General features: G+C 33.8%; 1 protein-coding gene across 5 annotated transcripts in view; it reads left to right on the top strand.

Moving 5' to 3' along the window:
* Positions 1-18642, top strand: part of LOC122566245 (cytochrome b5 reductase 4) — a 28403-nt gene extending 9761 nt beyond the window's left edge. For 2 of the 5 annotated variants that reach the window (XM_043723222.1, XM_043723221.1), the window contains exons 3-11: positions 8127-8297; positions 12667-12767; positions 12864-13026; positions 14258-14520; positions 14596-14818; positions 15397-15691; positions 16219-16305; positions 16369-16527; positions 16709-18642. In XM_043723222.1, the coding sequence (XP_043579157.1) occupies positions 8127-8297; positions 12667-12767; positions 12864-13026; positions 14258-14520; positions 14596-14818; positions 15397-15691; positions 16219-16305; positions 16369-16527; positions 16709-16763 (1517 nt within the window). In that variant the 3' untranslated portion in view covers positions 16764-18642. Of the gene's footprint in view, positions 1-2816; positions 3202-6567; positions 6697-7638; positions 7810-8126; positions 8298-12666; positions 12768-12863; positions 13027-14257; positions 14521-14595; positions 14819-15396; positions 15692-16218; positions 16306-16368; positions 16528-16708 lie in introns of those variants that run through there. The other 3 variants (XM_043723223.1, XM_043723225.1, XM_043723224.1) reach the window with 3 other exon arrangements.
* Positions 18643-25356: the final 6714 nt, after the last annotated feature.

Below are 25356 nucleotides of genomic sequence, written 5' to 3'. Positions count from 1 at the left end.
TAAGATTTCTCTTATGATTGAATTTTAGGTATTGTAAGGAAGACAATTTTTTAATCTCTGATTTTTATTATTTTCTTTTCTTTCTTACAGATTCTTATGATCTTTTGCTTCGTATGATTTTTAGTTCCAGAAAAAGGATGTTTTTATATGCGGCGTTTCCTTGTTGTTCTACAGAGGAACATAGAACGTAAAGTATCAGTCGTTGTGGGTCTATTTAATCAAAGCTCGATGTCTTCAGTGGAAATGATTCTGCTGATCGAATTTTCTTTAGTCACCGGACGTCAACTGATTACGTATTTCCTTGAGCAATCTCTCTTTTGAGAGATGGTAGGTTCGCATGCCAGGCGAAGATGGCTACGATAATGGTGTTACTGAGTCTTCCACGAGTTGAGAGACGTGTCATGAATCATTTCATGCACGTAACAATTAAATAGAGAGGCATTTTAAATCTCGTTGAAGATTATAGAAAGTTATTGTGCAAAAATTAGATATTATTTTGCTTCATCTTTTATTTAATTTTATTCAAAGTTTGAAAATGATTCGCCGCTCGAACGGTTGTTCTATAATAGTAAAAGCACCTGAAACGAAATCTCATTGTGAGCAATAACTTCATTATCTTCTACTTGTATGCAGCAACGTAATTGAGTTTCCTCTAATTAGTAAAAATCTGGTTCATTAAATATAAAGCGTTCACGGACCTCTCAACCTTAAATCGCTCTGTCGACCCTGTACACCATGAATTCTTTTAATGCAGCACTTAATCATGGAAAACCACGTGTTTGAAAAAGTTTTGAATATTTTCTTCACCGCATTCTGCAGTTCTTACTTCAATTAAAATGATATAATAGAGAGATAAACAAATTGTTCACGCTGTACTCTAAATTCAAAGTACACGATCAATCTCAATTAATACGTGTATTATGCGCAATAAACTCGAGAATATAAAACCAAAAAATTGTTTAATCGACGTTCATTAAAAAATCACAACAGCGACGATCGCATTTTTGCATAATCTTGAAAGGGAGAAAATCAAGAAAATTATATGCATATTCATATATTTTAATTTTCGAAAGCATGTTACACTATATGAAACAAATTATGCGCATATCATAAAAATTCTGTAAGCGTTATGCAATAATCCATAAAATAAAATCCATTAGCTTCTTTTTGCATAGACAAGATTGAAAAGATAAGGAAGAAAAAAAGAACAAAAAAAGAATGTCGATATACGTTACTTCGAGTAAGAAATTTAAAGCTTTAAAAAATAAACTTTAATGAGCATCGCTCTTCGTTTATTATTTTACATTACAAGATATCGTATAACGTGAGAAATGTTACATTTATAATAAAACAGATAGAAAATAAAAGTAGTGAACACTAATACACTTGCACTAAATGTCATCAAACGTCCTAATACTTATCCACTTATACGGAAGAGTATGACGGTATCCCTGTTTTAGCGTTAAGCAGTTGCTTCTTCAATTACCAAAGCTGCAAGCAAAATTGTGTCACGTCGCAGCTAGCTTCTCTATAGAATTGCCAATACAGCGTCGTGAAAGAATCATCGCTATCCGACCGAATTAGCGAGGGTAGAAGCCTAAATCCAAGGGTAGAAAGACATAGAGCTATCGAAGAGAGGTCCGACGATGTCCACGGGCAGAGAAGCACGCGTTCACTGCTGAGATCCTGCGTGTTAGGCACATCGTAGCTACTATATTGATCTACCTGTCCGAGGGCTATATCGGTCCGCGTGTTTCGGTGCAGTACCTTTCAGTCCACCAGCGCGGGATCAACGTTTCGTCCTGCTGTATTTATCGAGATCACGTTTCCTTGAAATACAGTTCACAGTTCAGTGTTCGTGTTCGATCGACACCTGTGAATCTTTCTGTTCTTTCTCCTTCTTTTTCCTTTTCTAATTATCTGACACGTTATCATTCGAGCTAATTATAATCCGTAAGCCAGAAGCGTTCGAAATTCGGGATATTCTCGGTGTTTGAATTTCACGAAACGAAATTAAACGATGAACAGTTCAGTTTTCGTGTTCGATCACACTCGTGAATATTTCTGGTCTTTTATTATTCGACCTATTATTCCCTACTCTATTATTCTGCAGCTTAAGAATCGACGAAGGGAATAAAATTCAGTTAATTAATTTTAGTTGCAGTTTCGCCAGAACGAAATTGGTTTATGGCTCAGTTAACGCGTTTAATCGATACCTATGAATGCTGTCAACGTTGTTATTCAATTTCGTAAAATTACGCAGTTCGCCGTTCAGTTTTCACGTTCGATCAGACCCGTGAGTGGTCCTCGCATTATCGTCTCACCGTTTTTACTCTACAAACTCGTTACTCTACGGCCTAAGAATCGATGAATGAAAGAACTCGAATACCGCCGATTCCAATTTCGCGAGGATCAGACTGCATAGTTTACAACTCAATTTCCGCGTACGGTTGATACGTCGGTTCGAATATTTTTATTCAATGTGCTATTGAATAAAGTCATCTTTTATCGCTCGATTTATATTATTTTATCAATTTACTATTCTTCGATCGAAACGATTTGAGATGTCGAGTGGTGCCGGTTGCAATTTCGTAGAAACGAAATTACATAGTTCACGGTTCAGTGACCGGCGCTTCTGAATCTTTTTAACCTTATTGTTCCATCTGCTACTCTACGATTAACCCAAATCTAATTCAAGGCTTGAATACATCGCAGTACCACTACACAGTTCACAGTTCACTGGTCATCGCTTGTGTGCTTCGTTTCAACCTGATTACCTACTTTATTTCATCAACTACAAATTTATTGTTCCGCAGTATAAAAATCGCAAACCTTCGATACTCTCAGTTCCAATTGCACGACGTGAAAATATCGGTATCGAGTAAAGTGTCTAATGGACGTTTAACGAACATTAGAATGGACGAAATGAATTTTAACAAGATATGTCTCCAGAGTTCGACAGTAGGTGGTAGATTTTTGCCATGAGAAACTGGTAACTGGATAACAGAGACAGTGGGTATTTGCTTTTCTTATTTCTCGCTCGTCACTCCTATTACAAAGGATCACGCTGAAAGCGAGAATTGTTCGAGCTAGAAGAGGATCGATCGACGCGGTTCTCCAAACGACCGATCGTTTGAACCGGTCTCAGCAACTCTTCCTGGAATATATCCAGGCCATCCTATAAGTAATGCGGTTTTTTGGGTATGTATCAAATGAAAACAAAGCTTAACGAAGCTAAGATCAACGACGTATTCATTTTTCATCCTCTACGATTAATTTCCTTCGTCTCATTGTGTTAACATGTTAATAGCTGTTGTGATGTTACGTCTTACGTCTAAAGCAACGTTCATTTCGTAAGTCAGTTTGTACGAGTGATTTCGAAAGAATGGGGGAAGATCTTCTGTTTTAATTAATGATGTTTATGGAGAATTTAAATTTTCAAAAATATAAATTGCAAATGACAAATAAAATTTTGGTAACTATGCAAAACGAAATATTTATCGTAATATTTATGTAATCTATCAAAAAAATCTCTGTACATATATATATATATATATGTAAAAATATGTTGCCTATCCAGAATTAAGTATTCACTACAACGTTCATGTAACGAAAGAAATTTCTATTTATATTCCATCCACCTCTCTTTAGTTATACGTTTATGCACTTAAGAGAGATTTAACGGTGCAAATACGTACAGAATACGAGTACAGTATATTCTTGTTATACTAATTAGTACGTAAAATAGTTCTCTATGTAGATTCCAATTATCTTCTAATTAAGTGCAGAAAATATGAATTTGCGTAAATATCCGCAGTCCAATTACGATCATACAAATATCAATGTTTATAAATAACGACAGTTTAATAACTAGATAATACATATTTTTGTCAATTTCTATTTTTACGAATATAATTAGAAACACGTGATCTGGCTAGATTGCTTCACTTATTAAATAACATAACGAGTACTATACCTTTAATATTTCCTATATTCTTCCCTATTGTATGTATTTTATGCATTTTCCTATCTACGAATTTTCTATATAAATACACGATGATCCGCTGTATAGTGCCAACTATTATCAAGCGGTATACTTCTACAAAGTACACAAAGTATTCGCACGTATCCTTATTCCGTAACGAACCTTTTCTTTCTTCTTTTATCAAGCTTTATGTCTTTTTACGTTTACATCTTTAAGGTATCAAATTTTTGTAATCGCATTAAACGTGCCATCAAATGGTACGAAATGTAGTATACTTAGACCTACTTAACTGTTACGTAAATACTATAATAAATACAATGGTGTGCCAATACCTTTTGTATTCACTGTAAAGCAGATTCGCGTCTGCAAAGTTTTCAGATTATTCTGTTTCCGTTTCCCTCATATCGAAATAATAGGTCGACGTTTGTTTGCGTTTTTCCTATCGTTTCATCTGCGATTCAGGTTAGACTGCTGACGCTGTTAAAGTAGTTCAACGCTTATTTCTGGTGTATTCAACTGTGATTCGAGTTTACTCGAGGTTAGTACGCGTTGCTTTCTTTCTTCTTTTTATTTCCTCGTTGTTTTCTGTTGTCGTTTGCTGTCTCCTCGCTGTTTTTTTCATTTCGTCGCCGCTTTCCCACAGCAACCGTGGTTTATTTCAGCGGAATTTTCACTGGGACAGCTACCTCTCGGGTGGTCGCGCTTTTGTTGAAAAGATTTTAATTTTTCTGCGGGGATATGATAGTTCTTTGTGGACCATCGAGAGAGATTTTTTTCTTCCAGGCTTTCTTTTCTTCGCTTCTTTACAGTTTGCTGTTTTAATTAGATGGAGGTTGGTTATTTTGTATTCATTGCAGCCAGTTCTTGCGCGACAAAAGATTCTTCGCTTGCTCCTATCATATTCTTTCACAATTAATTGTTTCAGTAGCCAGATGATCGAAGTGTTTTCTTGCGAACGATCTCAGGTAGCATAAGTGCTTGTAACTCTACATTCTCGGGTTGTTCCGTACAACTTCGAGCATAAGTGTCTTTGCGTCTTCGAAATATCGTTTAAAGAGTTCTTCCTGGATGGAATACTCCGAGTTGTTCTAGCTTCGTAACTTGCTACATTAAATTTCGAATTTTAATAGAAAATAGCCGTTTAATAGCTCGTTTACCAGTTATTAATTTTTTCTTCCTTGGCAAGATTTTCAGTGCTTCTCGAATCATTTCTTTTTATTTGAACAGCAAAGGACCATATTTCTTCTATTTGCAATTTTCTTCGAAACTATGTTTGCAGTATTTCTACGGATTATTTTGTATGCCGCTGAATTAGTGGTTTGATTAATGATCAGGATTATCATATGTATTTAGCTGCTCGAATGTTGTTTTTCGAAGAGAAAAACTGGAAACTGACAATTTAGCATGAAGTATAGATAATTTTTATGGTAAATACATCATTAATAATCCAAGTTCAACGTATTGAAATTTAAATACGACATATTTCAGATTCATATCTTTACTTGAATAATCAATATTATGCATTACTCTTAGAGCAACTCGTACTATTTATGTTAGTTACTTACTTGGAAGTGAAAAGAACATAATTTATATTTAAGATTGTCTCTTTATAATTTTTTATTCCATTTTTTATTATTACAGTCTACGATGCATGAAATGTCTGATTATAGCTGTCCTTGCGAATTACGTAGATGACTGATAATTGTCTATTTACATTAACATAGTGCGTAACATATTCGTCATGTCAATGAAGAGCAATAAATTCTCAGATTGATTATTTATAATCATGATAAAGGAACAAGATTATGCAATATTATTCAACGGGAGAAAAATATTGAATAACTTTTTTCACTATCCTGGTTATACAGGATGTGTCCGATAACTAATGGTACAATGGAGTGGTGAGGCTATTCTATGTGAAAAAATAAGTAGAAAATGTAGAATGAATTTTTTTCATACGCCGCTCCATTTCCGACAAAATCGAGTTTGAAAATTCGTCGGCTATGCTTGGACTTGACTAATTCCGGATTGAACGAAAGTAAATATAATCGACAGCAGGTTAAACTGGATCGATTAATAGCTAAACACGTGGAAACTTTATTTTCTTGACAACGAGGTTCTAAATGAAAACATTTCATTTTATTTTATTTTCAAAATAATTTTAGTCGGTACATAGCCGAGTCTAAGTATACCCGACAAATTTTCAAACTCGATTTTCTCGCGAACGAAGCTTTATACGAACCTATCTTATTCCACATTTTCCGCTTATTTTTTCACGTAGAATCACTCTGTACTAAATTGTACCACAAGTTACAGGATAATCACACAATCGTATATCTTAAAAATTCCATCGTATCGCACGAATTTTATTTTCTAACATTTTATTGCAAACGGAATGAAATTTCCGGTACTTTCTATCGTCGTACAAGAAATCCCTCTATAACCTACATAATTCACGAAATAAATCTCCTTTAAACAAGCGGAAATTTCATCGCCAATCTTTTTATCTTTGTTTCTCGTGTTCGAAACATTTCGCTCGTCGAGGGTTGCTGCTTTTTCAATGCAATGCAATTTCTATGCAGGAGGATGGTTAAAGGTTTGCGGACTGTGACGTTTCGATGAGAAAATGCCACGATGCTGCGGCGCGTCTTTGGTATCCGTCATGGGCGGCGATGGGTCTCCGCAGAGTCTCGGTTTGCAGATTCAGGACGGTCAGTAATTAACGATAATTGCCTATTAGTTTTATTTGCGTCCCGTTTCTGCGAACGTTTGCGTGTTTGTCGTGTTTCCTGTGCTACGAATGAGGATGGGTCTTTCCATGTGAATTTATAGAGGGTTGAATTTATGTATTTTGATTGAATAAGAAATAACTGGATTTTCTGTTATATCATGCACCTGATCGTCTGCTGATATCCGTTTTATTAGGTTTATTTGTTTGAACCGTGGTATTTTTATTTATTATTTTATGCTACATGTAATTTAACTGTATGGAAAGAGACAGTATTTATTAGCTAATCGATTTGTGACTAATGAGTCGTGGAGTTTTATGAATATTACTGTGTTTATTATGTCTTTTCCACGAGTAGCAAGGATAGTTCGTGACCTTTTCTTTTCTGCTACTAGCTGTACCAGCATTTTAATATGTTTCTGCGTTATATCGAGAAACGGAATATTTAAAATAAAATGTCGAAAGATACGAAGAAATTTGTTGCATATTTTTTACCAGCTTGTTGTCTCTTTTCATACTTGGACAAAATATATACATGTGTTGTGGGAAATGAGTAACTGATCAGTAGAATCGAACGAATTTTACTGGTGTACTACAGTGGCCGTTACTGTCTATTTTCCATTATCGTTGTATTATTTAATTTATGTTTCAATTAGTATTGTATCGTAAAGAAAAATCTATTTTTCTTTGCGAATAACATCGATATATTGTCTTTGTATTTAACACGTTCACTGTTGAACGAATTTTTATTCGCTATGCTACACGTATACTAACAAATCTTTTTCACCTAAAATCTATTTTCTGTATGGTGCAATGCCGTGTACCGTATCATAATACATTTCCTACTAACATACACGTTGCAATTTGGAAATTTCCAAGAAATGTTAGAAGCGCGTGTTATAACTTTTCAATTTCCAAATTTCAGGAAAGAAAGGAAACGAAAAGTCGAGAGAAGCATTGCGATCTCCGAAAAGTAAAAAGACACACACACACACACACATGCGGAAGTATTGTAGTTTCCAAAAAGTGAAAAAAAAGAAAAACAAAACACACAGAAGCATTTTGTAGTTTCTAAAAAAAAATACAGAAGATAAATGTAGATTTCAGGTTTTTATACATTTCAAATTTCTAATAAAATACGTATGTATCTGTACTTACGTGAGTCCCATCTGAAAAGAAAATATGAGAAATACGCATAAGCATTGTGATTCTCAAATTTTCAAAAACCAATAGATACTAAAAATACAGCTAAAAATATTTTGGCAACGTCACGCACACCATAAAAATGTAGTTCTTAATAATATATTTCTTCCTCTTCTTCTTCTTCTTCTTCTTCTTCATTCTCTCGACTATTTCGATATATGTGTTTGAACGCGTAAGCAAACAAGCGTTTGTTTTTCTGAATTTTTCCAGGCAATCCTCGGAATAAAACGGCCTTAGCACCTGGCCACAGTTTGATGGACTGGATTCGATTGGGAAACTCTGGCGTCGATTTAACCGGCGTTGGTGGAGTTCCACGTGTCGTAACTTTGTCCGAACTGGCCACTCACAATAAGCAAAACGACGCTTGGATCGCGATTCGAGGTAGGTTTTTTAAAAACATGCTCCTAAAAAAATTCGCCCCCCCCCTAAAATACCAGAATTTCTATTTCAATTTTTCAATTTTGTCTTCCCTTTAATCACACTGTCCGAGTACTTAAATATTAAATGTACGTATTCGACTATTTAATTTCTCAGTGTAATTGAATTTAAATCCCTAGAATCTACAATTTTCTAAATATTTCAATTCCTCGTTTTTCACATCCATAGCCCTTTAACAATCTAAATTCAAAGCCCTGGAGATCTATAGCTTTCAAAGTAAAAATCCCTTGGTTCTGCAAATTATAATCCTCGAAACAGCTAAATTCTCATCTAATTTTCAAACTTTCTCGTTCGCTCACAACCAACGGTTCGTTCATTAAACAGCAAAATCTACTCTCCGCTAATGTGATTGCTCGTTAATCCCATTTCCACGAGCAAGAGTCGTTGCCTCGGATGTACACAGTTTCATTGGGATTAAATCGAAGAAATGAAAATCAATGGCCGCAGAAACGTGATCGCATTTTAAAGGTGATGCGATATCGCTTTCGACGCCGCTTCCTCTGGAAATTGGCTTTAAGAGCGTTCGTAATGACAGAGTCACCGAGGACGTCTTTGCCTGGGAAACTAAGTGTTAGATGTTACGTAAAGTAAGAGAATCCGGGCCAACGTGGTATTAAGGAGAGACTCTCGTGTAACATCGATAAAGGCGTGTGATTTTAATGAATTAATTTTTTTTTTTTTAGACTGACTACCAATTATTTATATGCAATTAGACCCTGTTGGGATGAAAACAGATAGTTTTGAAGTACAAATGTAATTTTCGTGTCTCAGTTCTTCCTACTGTTTATTGTATATTGCGCGAGTACTGTGGATTATGTTTGACAATATATCGTTGGCGTGCAGTGTAGCATCTGTCACAGTCATCGGAATGCAGAAGTTAGCAAATCTCCTTAAAGTTAGATATTTCTGTTTCGACCTATTTTTCCAAGAAAAATATGAAAAATTGGGAAAGTCCCAGCGTTTAGAAGAGAAACTTACTCTTCTTCGCGGACCAGTTGAGTTTCTATCGCTTAAAAAAATATTATAAATAAACAAATAAATATTTATGTTTCAATCCCCGGAGAAATTTGATTGATCAATCAATCGATCAGCCTTTTCAGTTATCGTACACGCCAGTTCAAAAGCTTATCGAACGTGTCAGATTAAGAAGTTGATAGACGATAAGAGGAATTGAAATGAAAAAAATTACATTTGCAAAGCTATGTGCCATTTAACTCTCAGCTTCTACTGTAACTGGTAATTAGTGTAAAAAAAATTCATAAAAATCATTCGTCCTTGTCGTTGCTTTACGACAATCTTCCCTTAGACTTGGTCGCGTTTTAATTCACATTCAGTCGAGTTCCTTTTCTGCTACTACGTACAGTCGGTCTTGAAAATGTTCGATACGTTAGCACAACTTTGACTTCTGTCTGAAATGAATGTAAATAAAACAATAAAAATATCTTCATGAAAGAATATTGAAGTCTCGTGTATAGTTGTGAGAAAGCAGAAGAAACTTTGTTTTAAAGCAAACCAATGTTTAAATATTGGGAGAAATGTCGAGGAATTTTTACGTTTGAAAAATATTTCTCATTCGGACATTCTATAAATTAACGTGACAAAATATCGAAAAGTCAAAGTTACGTTAGTGTCCGAATATTTTCCACACCGACTGTATTTCCGTTCACTACATCTTATGAAAATAATGCCAATTTACGTATAAAAAGATAACGTTTGGACACTTTAGCTTTTTTCATTGTGAATCTTCTAAAGTCCAACATTTTCATCAAATAACTTTCTTTACAATTGCAATTATATGATACAATAACTAGACTGCGAAGTTTCATGCAAAATTTATATTTTTGAGAATATAAACGAGAATAGATAGAACATTGGTAGAAAATTGCTTAACTTGCCAATTTACATTTACATTTCTAAATCTTCTACAAATTTTAATTTTACAAAACATTATTAAATCATAAAATTGATTCATTTCCTAAATTCCTAAAACAATTATATATATGTACATACAATTTTGATATCACAAATAACAAATAACTTTGTAAATTATTATTATTAAATCATAAAATTGATTCTTTCCTAAATTCTTAAAACAATTATATATATGTACATACAATTTTGATATTATAAATAACAAATAACTTTGTAAATTATTATTATTAAATCATAAAATTAATTCTTTTCTAAATTCCTAAAACAATTATATATATGTACATACAATTTTGATATTATAAATAACAAATAACTTAAATTATTATTATTAAATCATAAAATTAATTCTTTTCTAAATTCCTAAAACAATTATATATATGTACATACAATTTTGATATTATAAATAACAAATAACTTAAATTATTATTATTAAATCATAAAATTGGTTCTTTCCTAAATTCCTAAAACAAATATATATATGTACATACAATTTTGATATTATAAATAACAAATAACTTAAATTATTATTATTATTAAATCATAAAATTGATTCATTTTCTAAATTCCTAAAACAATTATATATATATGTACATACAATTTTGATATTATAAATAACAAATAACTTTAGAAATATCAAAACGTACGGTTGGCAACGTATATTTGACGATTTCAATACCACAGTCACAATATATTTTTTAATGCCTTTTTTTCTAGCAAATAAATAACTTCTTCTCTTGCCGTTAAGAATATGAAATTTTTATTAATTTTATTACAACATGTTCCTGAAATATTCCGACATTTGTCTTTATTCCATAATTGCCGGGCAGATTAATTGGTTGGTAGAAAAACGTCTTCTTTGGAAACAAGAAAATAAGCGACAGTCACGAGAGGGAAGAAATAATATAGGTCAACGTCGAACGCTTTTAGTTTGATTAAAATTTACTTTTTCCCACCATCGTGCGACGTCCAATCGTCCAATATTTATTCCATGCTCGTCACAAATCCTATTTTAATTCTACCTATGTTCGCCGGTGTATTTTTGCCATCATGATCTCGCATATTAAATGAAGGATGACTCAGGCAATTTCTAGGGAATAGAGGAAGTACGAAGAAATAATCCAAATATTAAGTAGCATGATCGAATAGTAATGAAAGAAACCTGGCGGTCAATAATTACGGGTGGGAAAAACATCAACATTGTTGAATTTCTGTTTTATATTGCTTTTCATTAAAATGATGTCATTTTATTTGTATTTGAAATTTTAGAAAGAAAGAAATTTTCGTATCGCTCTTCGTCATTGATTTATTGCATCGATGATTTATCAAACAAATTTATGTTTCAAACGTCTGAAGAACATAAACGTCGAACGTGACAACTGTGAAAAATTTAATCGCAGACTACAAAAGTTACATCGCTGTTATTTTTATGCAGGAATAATAAGTATGAATTGGAGAAAGGAAATTGAATGACAACGAGAGAGAAAGAAATACAAGTTCATACGAGTTATCTGTTATATGTTTGCTGTTGCGTATTTTCAAGTAAAAGCAAAATGATTTAAAGTTTACATAACGTAGGATTCATACACTCTATGTCCTCGCTAATCAACTTGAAACCTCTATGTTTTGTATTTTTATAACATCAAATTTTTATAATTGTACGAAAGTGTTATTTTGAACGATACTTGAACGAACTCTATACTTCAATTAATATTCTATTTATTAGGTTTCATACTTCCCCATAGTACCAGACTTTTGTAATTATACGAAAGTGCTACTAAACGATGCTAAATTTAATATATTTGAACCCAATTAATTACTCTGTAAATGCCATAAAAAATGCAGCGTCAATATGCCAATATCTTCTGTAGCCACTGTGGGTTAGCGCAATAAAAAAATAAAAAATAAGTGAAACTTTAAAAAAAAAGCTGCCGCAACGTAAACGCTAACTTTCAAAAAGAATCTAACGATCTACGCAATGGTTAGTATCAAAAAATTAAAATAGCTAACAACGAAAAGCAAGTTGAACATAGAATCGGCAACTAAGTGATTGCGGATTTTGTCATTAGGTGGTAAATTCGTAGAGGATGGTTTGTCAGTGAAGTTTAATGGACGAGATTGTTCGTTGTTTAAACCGTCGAATATATTTAAAATGATAAATTAATATACAAATAATGTTCGCAAAGACGCTCGTACTAACCGATTCGCTAAGACAGCTAATGACTCGTTAATTAGATCGCTGATAATTCGTTGATAACTGATCGACAACTGACTGTAAATTCCGCAATCATTTAGTTGCCAATCCACACGACAGTATCACTGAAATAGCAAATAATTAATAGCAACTCGATGATAAAATAAGCTTCCTTAATTAATTGCGCAGGGATCGTTTTCAACGTGACACGTTACATGGACTTCCATCCAGGAGGAGTCAACGAATTAATGAGAGGCGTTGGAAAAGACGCCACGAAGCTTTTCGAAAACGTAAGTGCAACGATATCCGACCATCCATCGGATCAACGGTACGATCCATCGTTGATCGATGATTATTTTTACGTACCCATAGATCGTTCGTTGCAGGTGCACGCTTGGGTCAACTATCAGAGCATCCTTCAGAAATGCGTGGTCGGAAGGCTGAGCCGTGGCTCGGTGAGCGGTACCACGTCGTCGCCGACGGAAAACGATGACTCGAGTACGAGCAATTGTTCGTCGGCGACGTTGAACCTGATAACAAGTTGCACAAGTGAGTAACTAACGCGACATCGATCCTGCCCGCTTGTGTCTCGCCGATGATGATAAAAGGAACGAGCGTGAGGGAAACCTTGGTGGCTCTTTTCATGGAGAATTGTGAATGCAAAGAAAACAAAAAAATATGTGTATATATATATATGCAGATATGGCTTTTAAAGTGGCTGCATGCCGTTTATAGAAAAATTGAAATGTTAAAGTAGTTGAATGCAAATTATGTTTGTAGGATGTTGGAAAGGATGTACGCACCTAAATGCAAAGGCTTGCGGGTCTGAGTTAAGAGAAAGATATCAAGGCTTTGGTATACTCTATAAAAGTAGTTATATTTGTTGGAATGTTTATTCAATTTTCGAGGCTGGATTATTATATTATGGTTGAGAGATAAATAGAAATGATGGAAATTTGTGATTATTTAATATAACAAATTTATTATTAAAATCATTTGGTCCAAATAGAAACACAAGTTTGTTTAGTTGTTCAAGGATAATTGTCTTGATAATTCATGTCTATCTGTATTTATTGTTAGTTACGTTTATCACACTGTATGTTGTTAGTCTGAAATTAAATTATTGTGAGGTTTGAACAGACGTGAGCGTTCATCACATGTAAATATTATATTTGTATTTACTATACTTGTCTTTTTCATGACAGAAGACCCGTACGAGTCCTTAGCAATCTTCAGGTTTCTAAGAATCATTTTATATTAGGGTATATTAGGGTACTTGGAGTGAATGTTCGGTATAATATATATGCTATATTTTGTTGGAATTTTTGGATTAATAGGAGAGTTTATAGCGAACGTTAACTCTTCAAACATGGACCATGTGGTTTAGTTACATTGGACAATTTTACATAGCACGCTCCGTTATATATTCCATGTTACACGAGAAAATGGACAAAATGTTCGTTCTTTGACGGTTAAAGATTCATATTCTCGTCCTAAAATTAAAATTGAGATCTCGTTTTCGATACACGCTTCGACAAATTGAGAAAGTACTAAAGTCTTTTTTAATTTCAACATTTATACATAGACAAATGATGAATTGTGTAGCGAACTAATTGTTAATGAATTATCGTAGGAAATAGTACGAAGGAAGGTTTTGAAAAAAGAGGAGAATAAATAGAAACCGTTATTATGGAAGGGATGTTGGAAGAAGAGTAGCCAAGTTTGATTGATCGACAAGAAATGCACAACAAGAGAATAATTAGAACGTATTGATTTTCAGCTCATGGTGTTAGCCAAGAAAACGTATCAGACGCTAGTTTATTGAACATAAAAATGGACTGGAGGCAAACATCCAACTCGATCACATTGTTTTATCAAACGATGCGCGATTATCCAGGCGTGTGCTATCAATTAAGTAGGATAAACGACTCGAAGTTGATATACAAATTATTTTTCGAGAAGGGCATAATAACGCACGAGTTGGAATTAACAGAAGAAATACAATGGCCACCGGTCTGCGTCAGAAATTTCGAAACGATGGAGGTAATATAACTGAAAAGTTGTTATTTAATTAATTAAAAATTTAAGATATTAATTTCTATTTTCTGCGTTATGTAGATCAATTTTACGTTCACGAAGCAGAGGAAAGAGTTATGGAAATCTCAGGGTACTCAAACTATATACAGGGAGACGAATACGAATAGTCGAACGTACAGAGAATACGAAGTACTTACGAACAAACCGCTTTCTAAGTTAGTTCATCTGTTAGTCGTGCGAGCAAAGGACTCCTTGCAAATTGTACCTATTGGCAGGCACGTAGAAGCCAAAATGAACGTCATGGGTGAATATCATTCTTTTTTTTCGCTATTTAAAATCCCTAATTCATTGATGGACTAATTAAGGGAATTTAGAAACGTAATTAAAATGGCACGGTAATTCTCGTAACAGCTATAGAAACCACAATCGAAACGAATATCTTTAAATCATTCTTCTTCTATTTATCTGAACTGTAATACTGTAATAGTTTCTATATTATCAATATCAAAGACGTTCAAAGTATTTTCATCGAAGAGATTGCTTTACCCTCCAAGTAACTTGAAAATTTCTACAAAATTAATTGTTCACGTCATTCTTCGCTGTAACTATTTTTGTAGCCAACTTATCTTATCGAAATGTAAATGTTTTATCAAAATAGAATCTTTCATTTTTATATTGGTTCGTATAATCATATTCGTTGTAACAGTGCATCCATCGATGAAATAACCATCGACTTTACTCGCTAATCTATTAATTTTGTGTCGTCTACGTTGTACAATATTTAACAAACTATAGTAAAGATTTAGCCAATTCCGTCTTTGCACGATAGATAAAATGTCGTCGAAGAAAGTATGCAAGAAACTATGAGATATTTCGTTTTAGGGATGGAAGTATCGCGATTGTACACGCCTGTCCCACCGTGCCTTCATCCGGACGACATGGCGCCAAACTACAAGTCTGATTGCCTGTGTTTCATGATCAAGAAGTACCCGAATGGCGCTTTCAGTCCGTCCATAACCGCTCTTCAGATTGGCCAGACCTTCCTTTTGAGCAATGCTTTAGGTGCCTTCATAGTAGAATCCTTTGATCGCTATTCTGTCCTTCATATGATCGCTGGTGGCACCGGTTTGACAGTGATGCTTGGCATCGTTCAGCGAGCTTTGGCCAGACGCAGTGTGTCAGTATCTTTTTATCTACAGGGCTTCTGAAAATCTAGTTTCCCAAACGTACTTTCTGAAGACATGATAATATTTCTTGCAAATTTGTCACGTTTTAGAGATTTTGCGACTATGAAATGGCCATTTCGATCAAACCAATACCGAATTGCTCTTTTACTTTTAGTTGAATTTTAGTTAGAAGAAAGTAAGCTTATTAGTAGCAATAGCGTTATTTATTATACCAACCGTACGTTTCAATGGTTCAGGATCTAAAACATAGTATAATAAGATTCCAAGAGTGCAGAAAATATGCAAAAGAATATTATTATAATACAAAAGTAAATTTAGTAAAACATTTGTGAAAGAAAGTCTAAATGTTGATATTTGGCTTCCTGAATTTTGATAACGTTAGTTTCTATGTAATCCTTATCGAATACCGATAGTTTAATCGAGTGTGATTAAGCTTTCCAGTTAATAGATGAGATGTAATTATAGATATATAATCCTTGCGCATGTTTTTAATTTAATAATTTATGGAATGCTGCAGAACGACCATAAACTTACTCAACTTCAACAAGGACGAAGATAACATGTTTTACGTGAAGCAACTGGAAAAGGCTAGCGCAGACAAAAAGTGGGTAGATCTTTTTGGATTTGTCTTTTCATTCTTTTCAAATGGAACATCTGTACGTTGCAGATTAAAAGTTACACATATCCTTTCACAAGCCGGAGACGCGTGGACAGGAAGACGCGACACGTTATCTGATGATTTATTAAAGGAACTAGTTGCAACAAGTAATCCTGATGCATGCGTTTTGATGTGCGGGCCTCAAGGATTCGTACAGTTCGCAAAGAAGTAAGAATAAGGACGGTTTACCATTGTAATTTCGAATTATCTCTGGCTATGATATTTAAAATGTACAAAAATTTCATAAGATAAGAAGATAGCATGAATTTTGCAAGTCATAGAAAGAAGCATAGGTCGAATAACGTTTCTCTTTAATTTATTTTTTATTAATTGCGTGTATGTTTTTCAGGTCACTTCAAAAACTCGATTGGAAGCCGTACCAAATGTACGAATTCGACGATTAGCTGTACTCATCGAAAGCGTACTTACTCTCTTTTGATACCAAACGTTGGAACATTGGCAAACGCGTGGAAACAATTACGTGTCGTACCGTCGAATTTTTAAAAAGAACCTTTTGGATACTTTTATTCCTATTTCCGCCCACAATCTCAGATTCGTGCGTGTAAGTTTATCAGGGAATAGAGTGGCAAATATGTAATAAAGAAAAAAATGTTTGGAGAAATAGAATTTTTTTTTTTTTAAGTATTTTCTATGAAATTTCGTTTGATAAAATTTTTCTATGAAATTTATATTTAATTTTTTATGGAAAGATGTAAAATTTCATTTCGAAAAGCAGTAGATCTTTCCATTTTTAACGTTACTGTCCGAATTAATTTAGAAGGTAATTATATAAAGATTGAATTTGTGTATCTATATGGAATATTGCAGCAAAGTTAGTTATGATTTTGTTTCTTTCGTGAAATTGTGTCTTCCGTTTCGATAATTCACTCGGTTTGACCGCAATACGCAAAAGCAAACACCTGTATATTTGTACTTACTATGAGTAAGTAGACGCGCATACTTTGTACCATATCTACGAATTTCGAAAAAAAAGAACAAGAAAAGAAAAAAAGAAACAATAGGAGTAAGGGTCACGGATGAAAGTCTTTAAAATCTACGGGATGAGCCATAGATGTAATTCCTGTATGGTTCGCGAGTAACAAATTATTTTTACAAACGTCGTCTTTTAATCTATCATCCAGAGAGTTGTATTTTGAACAATTTATCCGGGAACATTAACAAGTATTTTCAGACGCAGGTCAATTCGAAACGATCATGGTGCTATTTCTTAAAACGAACCGAAACAAACATCTCACAACCATAATTTTTAAATTCTCAATCTGCATTTTATACAGAAATATTTTTAATCAGATTTTTATTTCCACATAATAAACTACAGTCCGCTGTGTCTATCGAATTAGAATCCCTTGCGAGATTTGAATATTTTTTACTTATTGTTAGCAATAAATTAAATAGTTGACAGGCTGTCTACAAAAAGCTATATATGTATAACTTTTATTACGCAAGATGATAAATTGAGTATATCGTGACGAAAATTTTAGTTCTAAAATTTGAATATTATCTACGTTTCAATTAATAATTACAATTCTTAATAAATCTTCTACGTAGAGTACCATTCGCATATGTTTATAGATGTTTTCTTTAGGAAGTTGTTTAATCGTTATGTATACAGGATCGTCCACATATTTAGTAATAATTATTTGGGCAATCAAAAATAATTTGTTTATTTATCCTGCACAGTGTGCATACGATACGATATATCGTTTGACGAGTGGAATAATTTGCGTACGTGGATCTAATTCGATAGCCAGGTACTGTAAACTGATTAAAGCATCATGTTGGGCCCTTTCCTTCGGAAATAAAACACGTGCCTGACAGGGGCCTTAGAACTCTGGGTGAAAACTCTAGAATCGTTACCAATAAAATGGCCTAATCACAAGAAACGTTTTAAAATTAACAGCATAACGCAAAAATACCAGAACCATAGTTCTTCGATTTTTCATAAAACTGAAGAAGAATTACGATAAGTACATGGATTGGAAAGATGTAGAAGATGGAAGAACTTCTGCAAGTAATTTTTACCGATCATGTGCTTTCAGATTCCAGCGTGTACGATTGTTTCATTCGAAGTTGGCCGTGTTTGAAAGAGGAAAGTATAGTGTCTCGTAGTTCGCTGAACGACACGGGTAGTTTTATCGAAAACATATTCGAGTACGGACCATTTTCTGCATTTACGTACATGTTAAATACGCCTATGTGTATGTATATGTGTGTATGTACATAGTTGTTACCAGAAATAAATGAATATTTGATGGCTCCTTGTCCTGTCGTGTTCCTCTTTTCCTTTCATATTTTCCTCCGCTTTCTTTTATCCTTTGAAACTTCTGTCATAGCTTCAGCAGTCTTTTCACTTGGCAGACGAACAGAGGAATACCGTGTTCTTTTATCTCTGCAACTTCTACGACAGCTTTCTTTGTCTTTTCATTCAGAAATTGAACTGACGAGTCTGTTGGTATTTGAAGATTTCAATGTAGGAAATTTAATTTTAAATGCAACTCGACGTCATAAAAATTCAATGTGAATAAATTTTAGCTTAAATAATGATAGATAAAGTTTCAGCAATTTTACAATTTACCATATATTTGTTATATCTCGGAGAATACTTGATGGAAAGAAGAATCTTCAAATTTCTGCAAACTCTACTATTATGAATTCTACTCCAATTATATAAATTGGTTGCTCCTCGACATTTTCGCATAAACGAAATTCTACTATCCTATAATACTGCAGAAATTGTATATTTAACACGAATCGCTCGCTATTAATTATCATCTCTGCATCCAAATTCATTTGATCCTCTAATTGCTTCAAATAATAAAGTACCAATAATTCCATTAAACATAAACATCAGCAGATTGATCTACCACCAGAAGCAAAATATAATTGACATTATCATCGTGAACGTACTCACAAGAATTGATACACAAGGAAAACGAGAAAAGAATACCATTTTTATTAATAAAAGAATGAAATAACTACTTAACGGATATGTTAGGCAAAGAGTATCATTTTTGCATTTCATAGAAATGTATATTTTATATTAACCACATGGGAAATGAATACTTAAAAAGAATATTACTTGATATAATGTTCTTTGATATTATTTATTATTTTATATAATTTATACTGTACTTTGTGTTGAACAAAAGTAGAACAAATATTTCTATAAATAAATATTAAAGATAGTTCAATGTCAAGGTAATAGATAAATGTGGTGGGAGGTGGAAGAGAGGAATTTAAAACTTTCCAGAATTCGTCCTCACATCTCGCCAGTCCTTTCCACATTCCAATTGCAATTTACGATAACATGCCTTGCATAAAGCAAAAAAGCATAAAGTGTTCATTATTGATCGTGCAAAGTTTTTCGCTGCAACGTGACGTAACTACATCGGCGAACGAGTGAAACATTTTGGCCACAAAAAATGTGTCGCGGCTGATTTTTGGCTTCCAAAGCACCTGACCTTGGAAAGTCGCAATGCGAATTTCTCGCACGATGTATCGATGTCCGTGGCCGGAAGCCTACCTCGTGCTTGCCAAGCACATTCTTCCGTTTGTAGGATCGATCAATCTTAGAGAAGAAATTTTTAATTATTTGACAAATTAACAAGAGAAAGTTCAGCGGGAAACATACAAGTTATTATTATCTTCACCGACGATTATATTCCCAATTATAATTATTAAATATAATTATTAACTATAACACAAACTATAATTATTCCCAAATTTCTATCTCTTCGGCAGGTAGGCAGAGAAATACAAGGAAAGAACGGCAACGCATCCAAACTGGTTGCTGAAGGGAACAAAACTCTCATAGAAAGAAGACTAAAAAGAAAACACCCCATTGACCTCATTAAAGAAATGAAATAGTCAAACTCGAAGATGGTATCCCGCTGGGGGTAGCCATCCACGTGTTATTTAGCAATTAAGTTAGACAAATTTACGAAATGTCTAGCTGAACAAAATTGTAATTAAAAATTAAATAATAAAAAAGAAATGTTTTTAACTCGAAAAGGAAATTGGTATTTATTTAATATAACTAAAGTGAAGAAGGGAAATTCCGGTGTTTCCAGTGTCAGGTCTCTTAGTAGACATTACCCTTTAGATTTAAGCACTAGATTCAACTAGAATCAAACACGGGATAAACATTTATTAAACACGACATAGTACCACGCCAGAAAAACTTACTTGTAACTCTCAATGAGAATTGATTGTAAAATTCATCCAAATGAAACAAAAAGTCTCTTAGTGTTTTTAGTTGCCTTCTTTTAATAGAAACATTTTTAGTTGGCTTTTCGATTAAATTCTCTCACGTCATCGTAAGGATACCAAACATTGGATCGTTCAAGTCGAAAGACATTATGGTTCTTCGATGTTCAACTATACTGATTATCAAACGAGACAGATAACGTTAGAAAATATGGTGAAATATCCGAGAAGAATATTGTATGTGAATATTATATGGTGCATCGTATATTTAAAAATAATTCTTTCTGAAAATGACATTTTATAAATAAATAGCATACACCGTGCGCGATTGTAACATATTTTCAGAAGAAAAGTTACATGACGCGAGTCATATAAAACTCGTGCACAGATATTCTATTGTTTTTGTTGCTTTCGACGATTCAGTTAAATACAATTCCTATGTATGTTTGTCGCAATAAATCGCAGATGACGTAGGGAATACTAACTTTTTTCGAGGTCGGTATTTTAGAACGTGAGACACGAAATCCCATATAGTGTCATGCCCATCCTGTCTTTAAATCAATGAAGATAACGTAATTATCAACATGATAGTTAATGGAAGGTGATTAGCTAAAAGGCCTATTAAACATGGTTTTGGAATAATGTTGTACCGTAGAGGATGCCATAACGTAGAATGGCATAAATCTAACGACTGAAGGAACTTCACGAGAATTGAAATAGCGTCGCCACTTTGTGAAATCACTTTCTTCTTTTTTAACATTCGATCAGAAGAATTCGTTGCATGTTCGACGATTAAAATCGACGAAACTAATGAAACTAAGAATCTAATTTTCTTCTGTTCCCACAAAATAGATATTTCACTTGATTAACATTTTTAGTTAATTGTTAGTTCTCATTCCATAGAAATTTAACACGATATATAATATAACAGAGTTTCCAAGTATCGCGATAATATGCTTGAACATGATCGTCAGTATGTTATTATAGGAATATCAGTCATTTTAGCTTTAATTTAAATTTAATTTCATTTAATCCCTCAATGAATCAGCTAAAATTTCCAGCTTTAAGGGGGAACAAGAGTATTTCTGCTTGTTCTCGCAATAGAATATTTATCCTACTTCGACATGCTTCGAATAATAGATTGTACTTTAAACATTATTTTTCAGGTATAACAAGAGTATACTCGGCAGAAATATCAGAAAAACAGACTCTGATGTTTGTAGTATTAAGCGATCGATTGCAGCTAATAAAACAGGGCTGGTATTTACTGGTTGGCTTTATCCAATGGAAACGAGCACAACGAAGTAAAAGCAAGTTCAAAGCTTCGACGGAACATCAACCGGTCTCATCCCCTTTCTTCAGAACCGATCGAAGCTTGGCGAAATTTCGTAGCAACCTATCGGCTAAGAAAAAAGGGAAAACAAACATAGAAATAGATCGGAGTTTCCGATCGATTTTTGGCTGCATGCCTCACGTCTCATATGGACGTTCTGAAGGCTGAACATTCTTTTAACGATGCGACAAAAATGGAAGAGAAGTTAAATGTTAAGAAATATTAATTGAATTAATAAACCCTTTACTTTGTCTATTTTGAGTTTTTTTTTGGAAATTTACGGAATTTTTGCTTTTTTCGTATCAAAATGTTTTGTTCCAATACTATATTATTCTACGAACCTCCCCCTTTTTTTTTAAATGTTCGATACGAATGGATTTTTTATTTGATAAAAACCGTTTCGAGAAATATTTGATTTGATACTCTCCGGTTTTCCAGAGATTAAAAACAAAATACCGTTTCAATACACATTTTTCGGCAATTGCTCACACCATTTAAATATTGATGATTGCAAATATAAAAAATAATATGCGTGAGATATTTTTTTTAAGTACTTTACTTGGTAGATGAACTTCATTTAAGCGAGATCCTTCTTAAGAATTTTACAAAATTATTCAATTATTCTATTACGTTTCGTATTCTATCGTAAATTGTTAAGATTAATTTTGCACCATTTTTCCTGCAATCTTAAAATAAAACATGAGAATTTCCTCATGTTACGCACTTTAGGAATAGAAAATTTAGAGAAAATTATCAATTGTTTTCTAATTTAGAGATTAACAATTTCCGAGATGTATTGGCTTGGCAACTAAGTGATTGCGGATTTTGTCAATACCACCTAATGAAAAAATCCGCAATCACTTAGTTGCCAACTCAATAATTATTTCTGAGATCATAAATGAATTATATTAATGCTCAAAGTTTAGATGGTTTATTTCCCCGTTTCCCATCCATCGTCTAAACAGCAACCGACATGTTACCGCCTCAAAAGAGTAATTAAACTCAAAGTGGAACCTACAACTTCACGGATGAAACTCATAGTCGGAGTTTCCGGATGCAAAACTAAGGGAATCGTGCAAAAAACACTCGTTAGTCCCTAAGCTCATCTATATAATACCGCGAAGATCCATAATTTCGGAACTCTGAAACTCTATTCTAAACAATTTGCAAACTTAAAGAAGCCTAAAGCCTGAAGCAATAAATCAGACGTTAAAAATAGGTGCAGCAGTGTTTCCATCGTCAGAACATTTCTTACGTTACAGGAAATTAGGCGAAGAAATTGCGACAAATGTTGCATTTCTGTCTCTGTATTTTACATTTCCAATATAAAACAGTTTTAACTTCATTAACTTTTATCTTTATTTATTTTCACATAGCCCATGTCTTTCGAATTTGCAGGAAATTCCGCTTTTACAATATACGTATACTCCGATATTTACCTTTTGCTCGAACTCTTTGAATTTCCACTTCAAAATCTACATTTTCCACTTCGCGAACGACGACACGTAAAATATAAATCTTTCACTTCGTAAACTATGTACATACGTTTGCGATATAAGGGGGTGTCCTGAATTAGAATGTTCTAAAACAGCGTTTCTTTGTGATTTTTTTTACGAGGGAAAGAAAGAAACGAAGTTATTGAATTTTGAGGTATGGTTTTATATATATTTAAAGAATACAAACAAATTTTTTTAAAGTGAAAAAAGAAATTATAACAGATTTCTAAGCCTGTTTCACCTCGTAATTCTTGATTGAAACAGAAAACCAAAAGAGGATTAAATTATTATATATTTTTCTTCTGGGTGAACTAAACAGAGGCAGAAAAAAAGTTTATTTAAATAATTGTTATAGCACCTTAAAGTTTTTTTTAAACACATTTTTTTTAACTCGCCAAAATTTTTAATTCCACATTTTTTTTGCCGTTGTTTAGTTCACCCAGAAGGAAAATATATAATAATTTAATTCTTCTTTGGTTCTTTGTTTCAGTCAAGAATTACAAGGTGGATCTTTCGAAGACTGCAGCGACAAGACGCCCATGAAATAGGCTTAGAAATTTGTTACAATTCTTTTTACTTTAAAAAAAATTTTTTGTATTCTTTAAATATATATAAAACCATATCTCAAAATTCAATAACTTCGTTTCCTTATTTCCTTTCTAAAAGAAATCACAAAGAGACGCTGTTTTAGAATATTCTAATTGAGGACACCCCCATGAAGCAACCATAAACATGCACAGCGAGAGAGAAACCAAAAATGTTGCACTTTTCTATTCGCCCGTAGCAAAGTGACATCGTCAAAAACCATATCTGATGTTACAATAAAATGTTGGAGTATCGACTGAAACATCGCGCGACAAAATCTCACGAAGTTTAACTTAATCCGGTTTCCCTGCTTCGACTGACAATCGAAATTCCATAATTTTCTATCGAAAATTCTATAAATTTCGTCCGAATGCAGGCGTTTAATCGTGCGAGAAGGCAAAGCAGAAAACGGCGGTGAAAACCACGTTGAAAGGAAATTCTGCTGCAGCGGTTAGAGGAGAACGTTAAAAGCGGGATTTCCTCGGGAAACCGTTGCGACGATCGATGGGTTTTCTATCCCATAATAGAAACTAGGGAAGAAACCGCGAAGCATAATGGCCACGGATTTTTCGAACGGACGATACGCGAGCGCGTACTTTGTGCGAAACTTTTCTTTGTTCGTTGCTGCAAGGGCATTCATCGAACCGCTATCGTCCGTGGAACGAACGGTGCTTCGCTGAAATTGTGACTTTCCACGACGCGCCAACGACTTGCCTCACAAAAGCCAACTTCTCCGTGAAGTCGTGTCTTGAACCATCTATAGCTTGTTTCATAGCGTAGCAAGCATTTGTTTTCTGCAACTCGATCGGAAGGTTTCATTCTTTTTCGCGTAGCAAGGGAAATACCATACAAAAATTTCACAGTGTTTAAAACTGATCTGGTCGAAATTCAAGAGAACCTTTCGTTTATTGCAACGCCGACGTGCTCAGTATGTAGACGATTTGTAATGAAAATTCTCATTCGACTATTATGAGACACGCAACGTAATACCAAAGATATCGCGGAAAGGGGCAAATAAATTTTTCTATCACTTTCTCATTCACTAAGCATAGAAAATAAACTAAAAATATATAAAACAATTAGAAAACCAATCTGGACATACGGAATACCACTATGGGGGACAGCAGCAAAGAGCCATATAAACAAAATAGAGACACTACAATCAAAAATTCTGAGAACAATAGTAAACGCCCCATGGTACGTTAGAAACGAGGATATTCGGAAGGACCTCGGAATACCAACGGTCAAGGAGGAGATTACCAGATGCGCGGAAAGGTACAGAGAAAGAATAACAACACACCCAAACAGGCTGGCTACGGAAACGATCAACGCAAGCATAGAAAGAAGACTAAAAAG

Source organism: Bombus pyrosoma, linkage group LG3 (genome assembly GCF_014825855.1).
Source record: "Bombus pyrosoma isolate SC7728 linkage group LG3, ASM1482585v1, whole genome shotgun sequence".
NCBI lineage: Eukaryota > Metazoa > Arthropoda > Insecta > Hymenoptera > Apidae > Bombus > Bombus pyrosoma.
The sequence above is the reverse complement of the archived record's forward strand: the minus strand, read 5'-3'. Positions and strand labels throughout refer to the sequence as shown.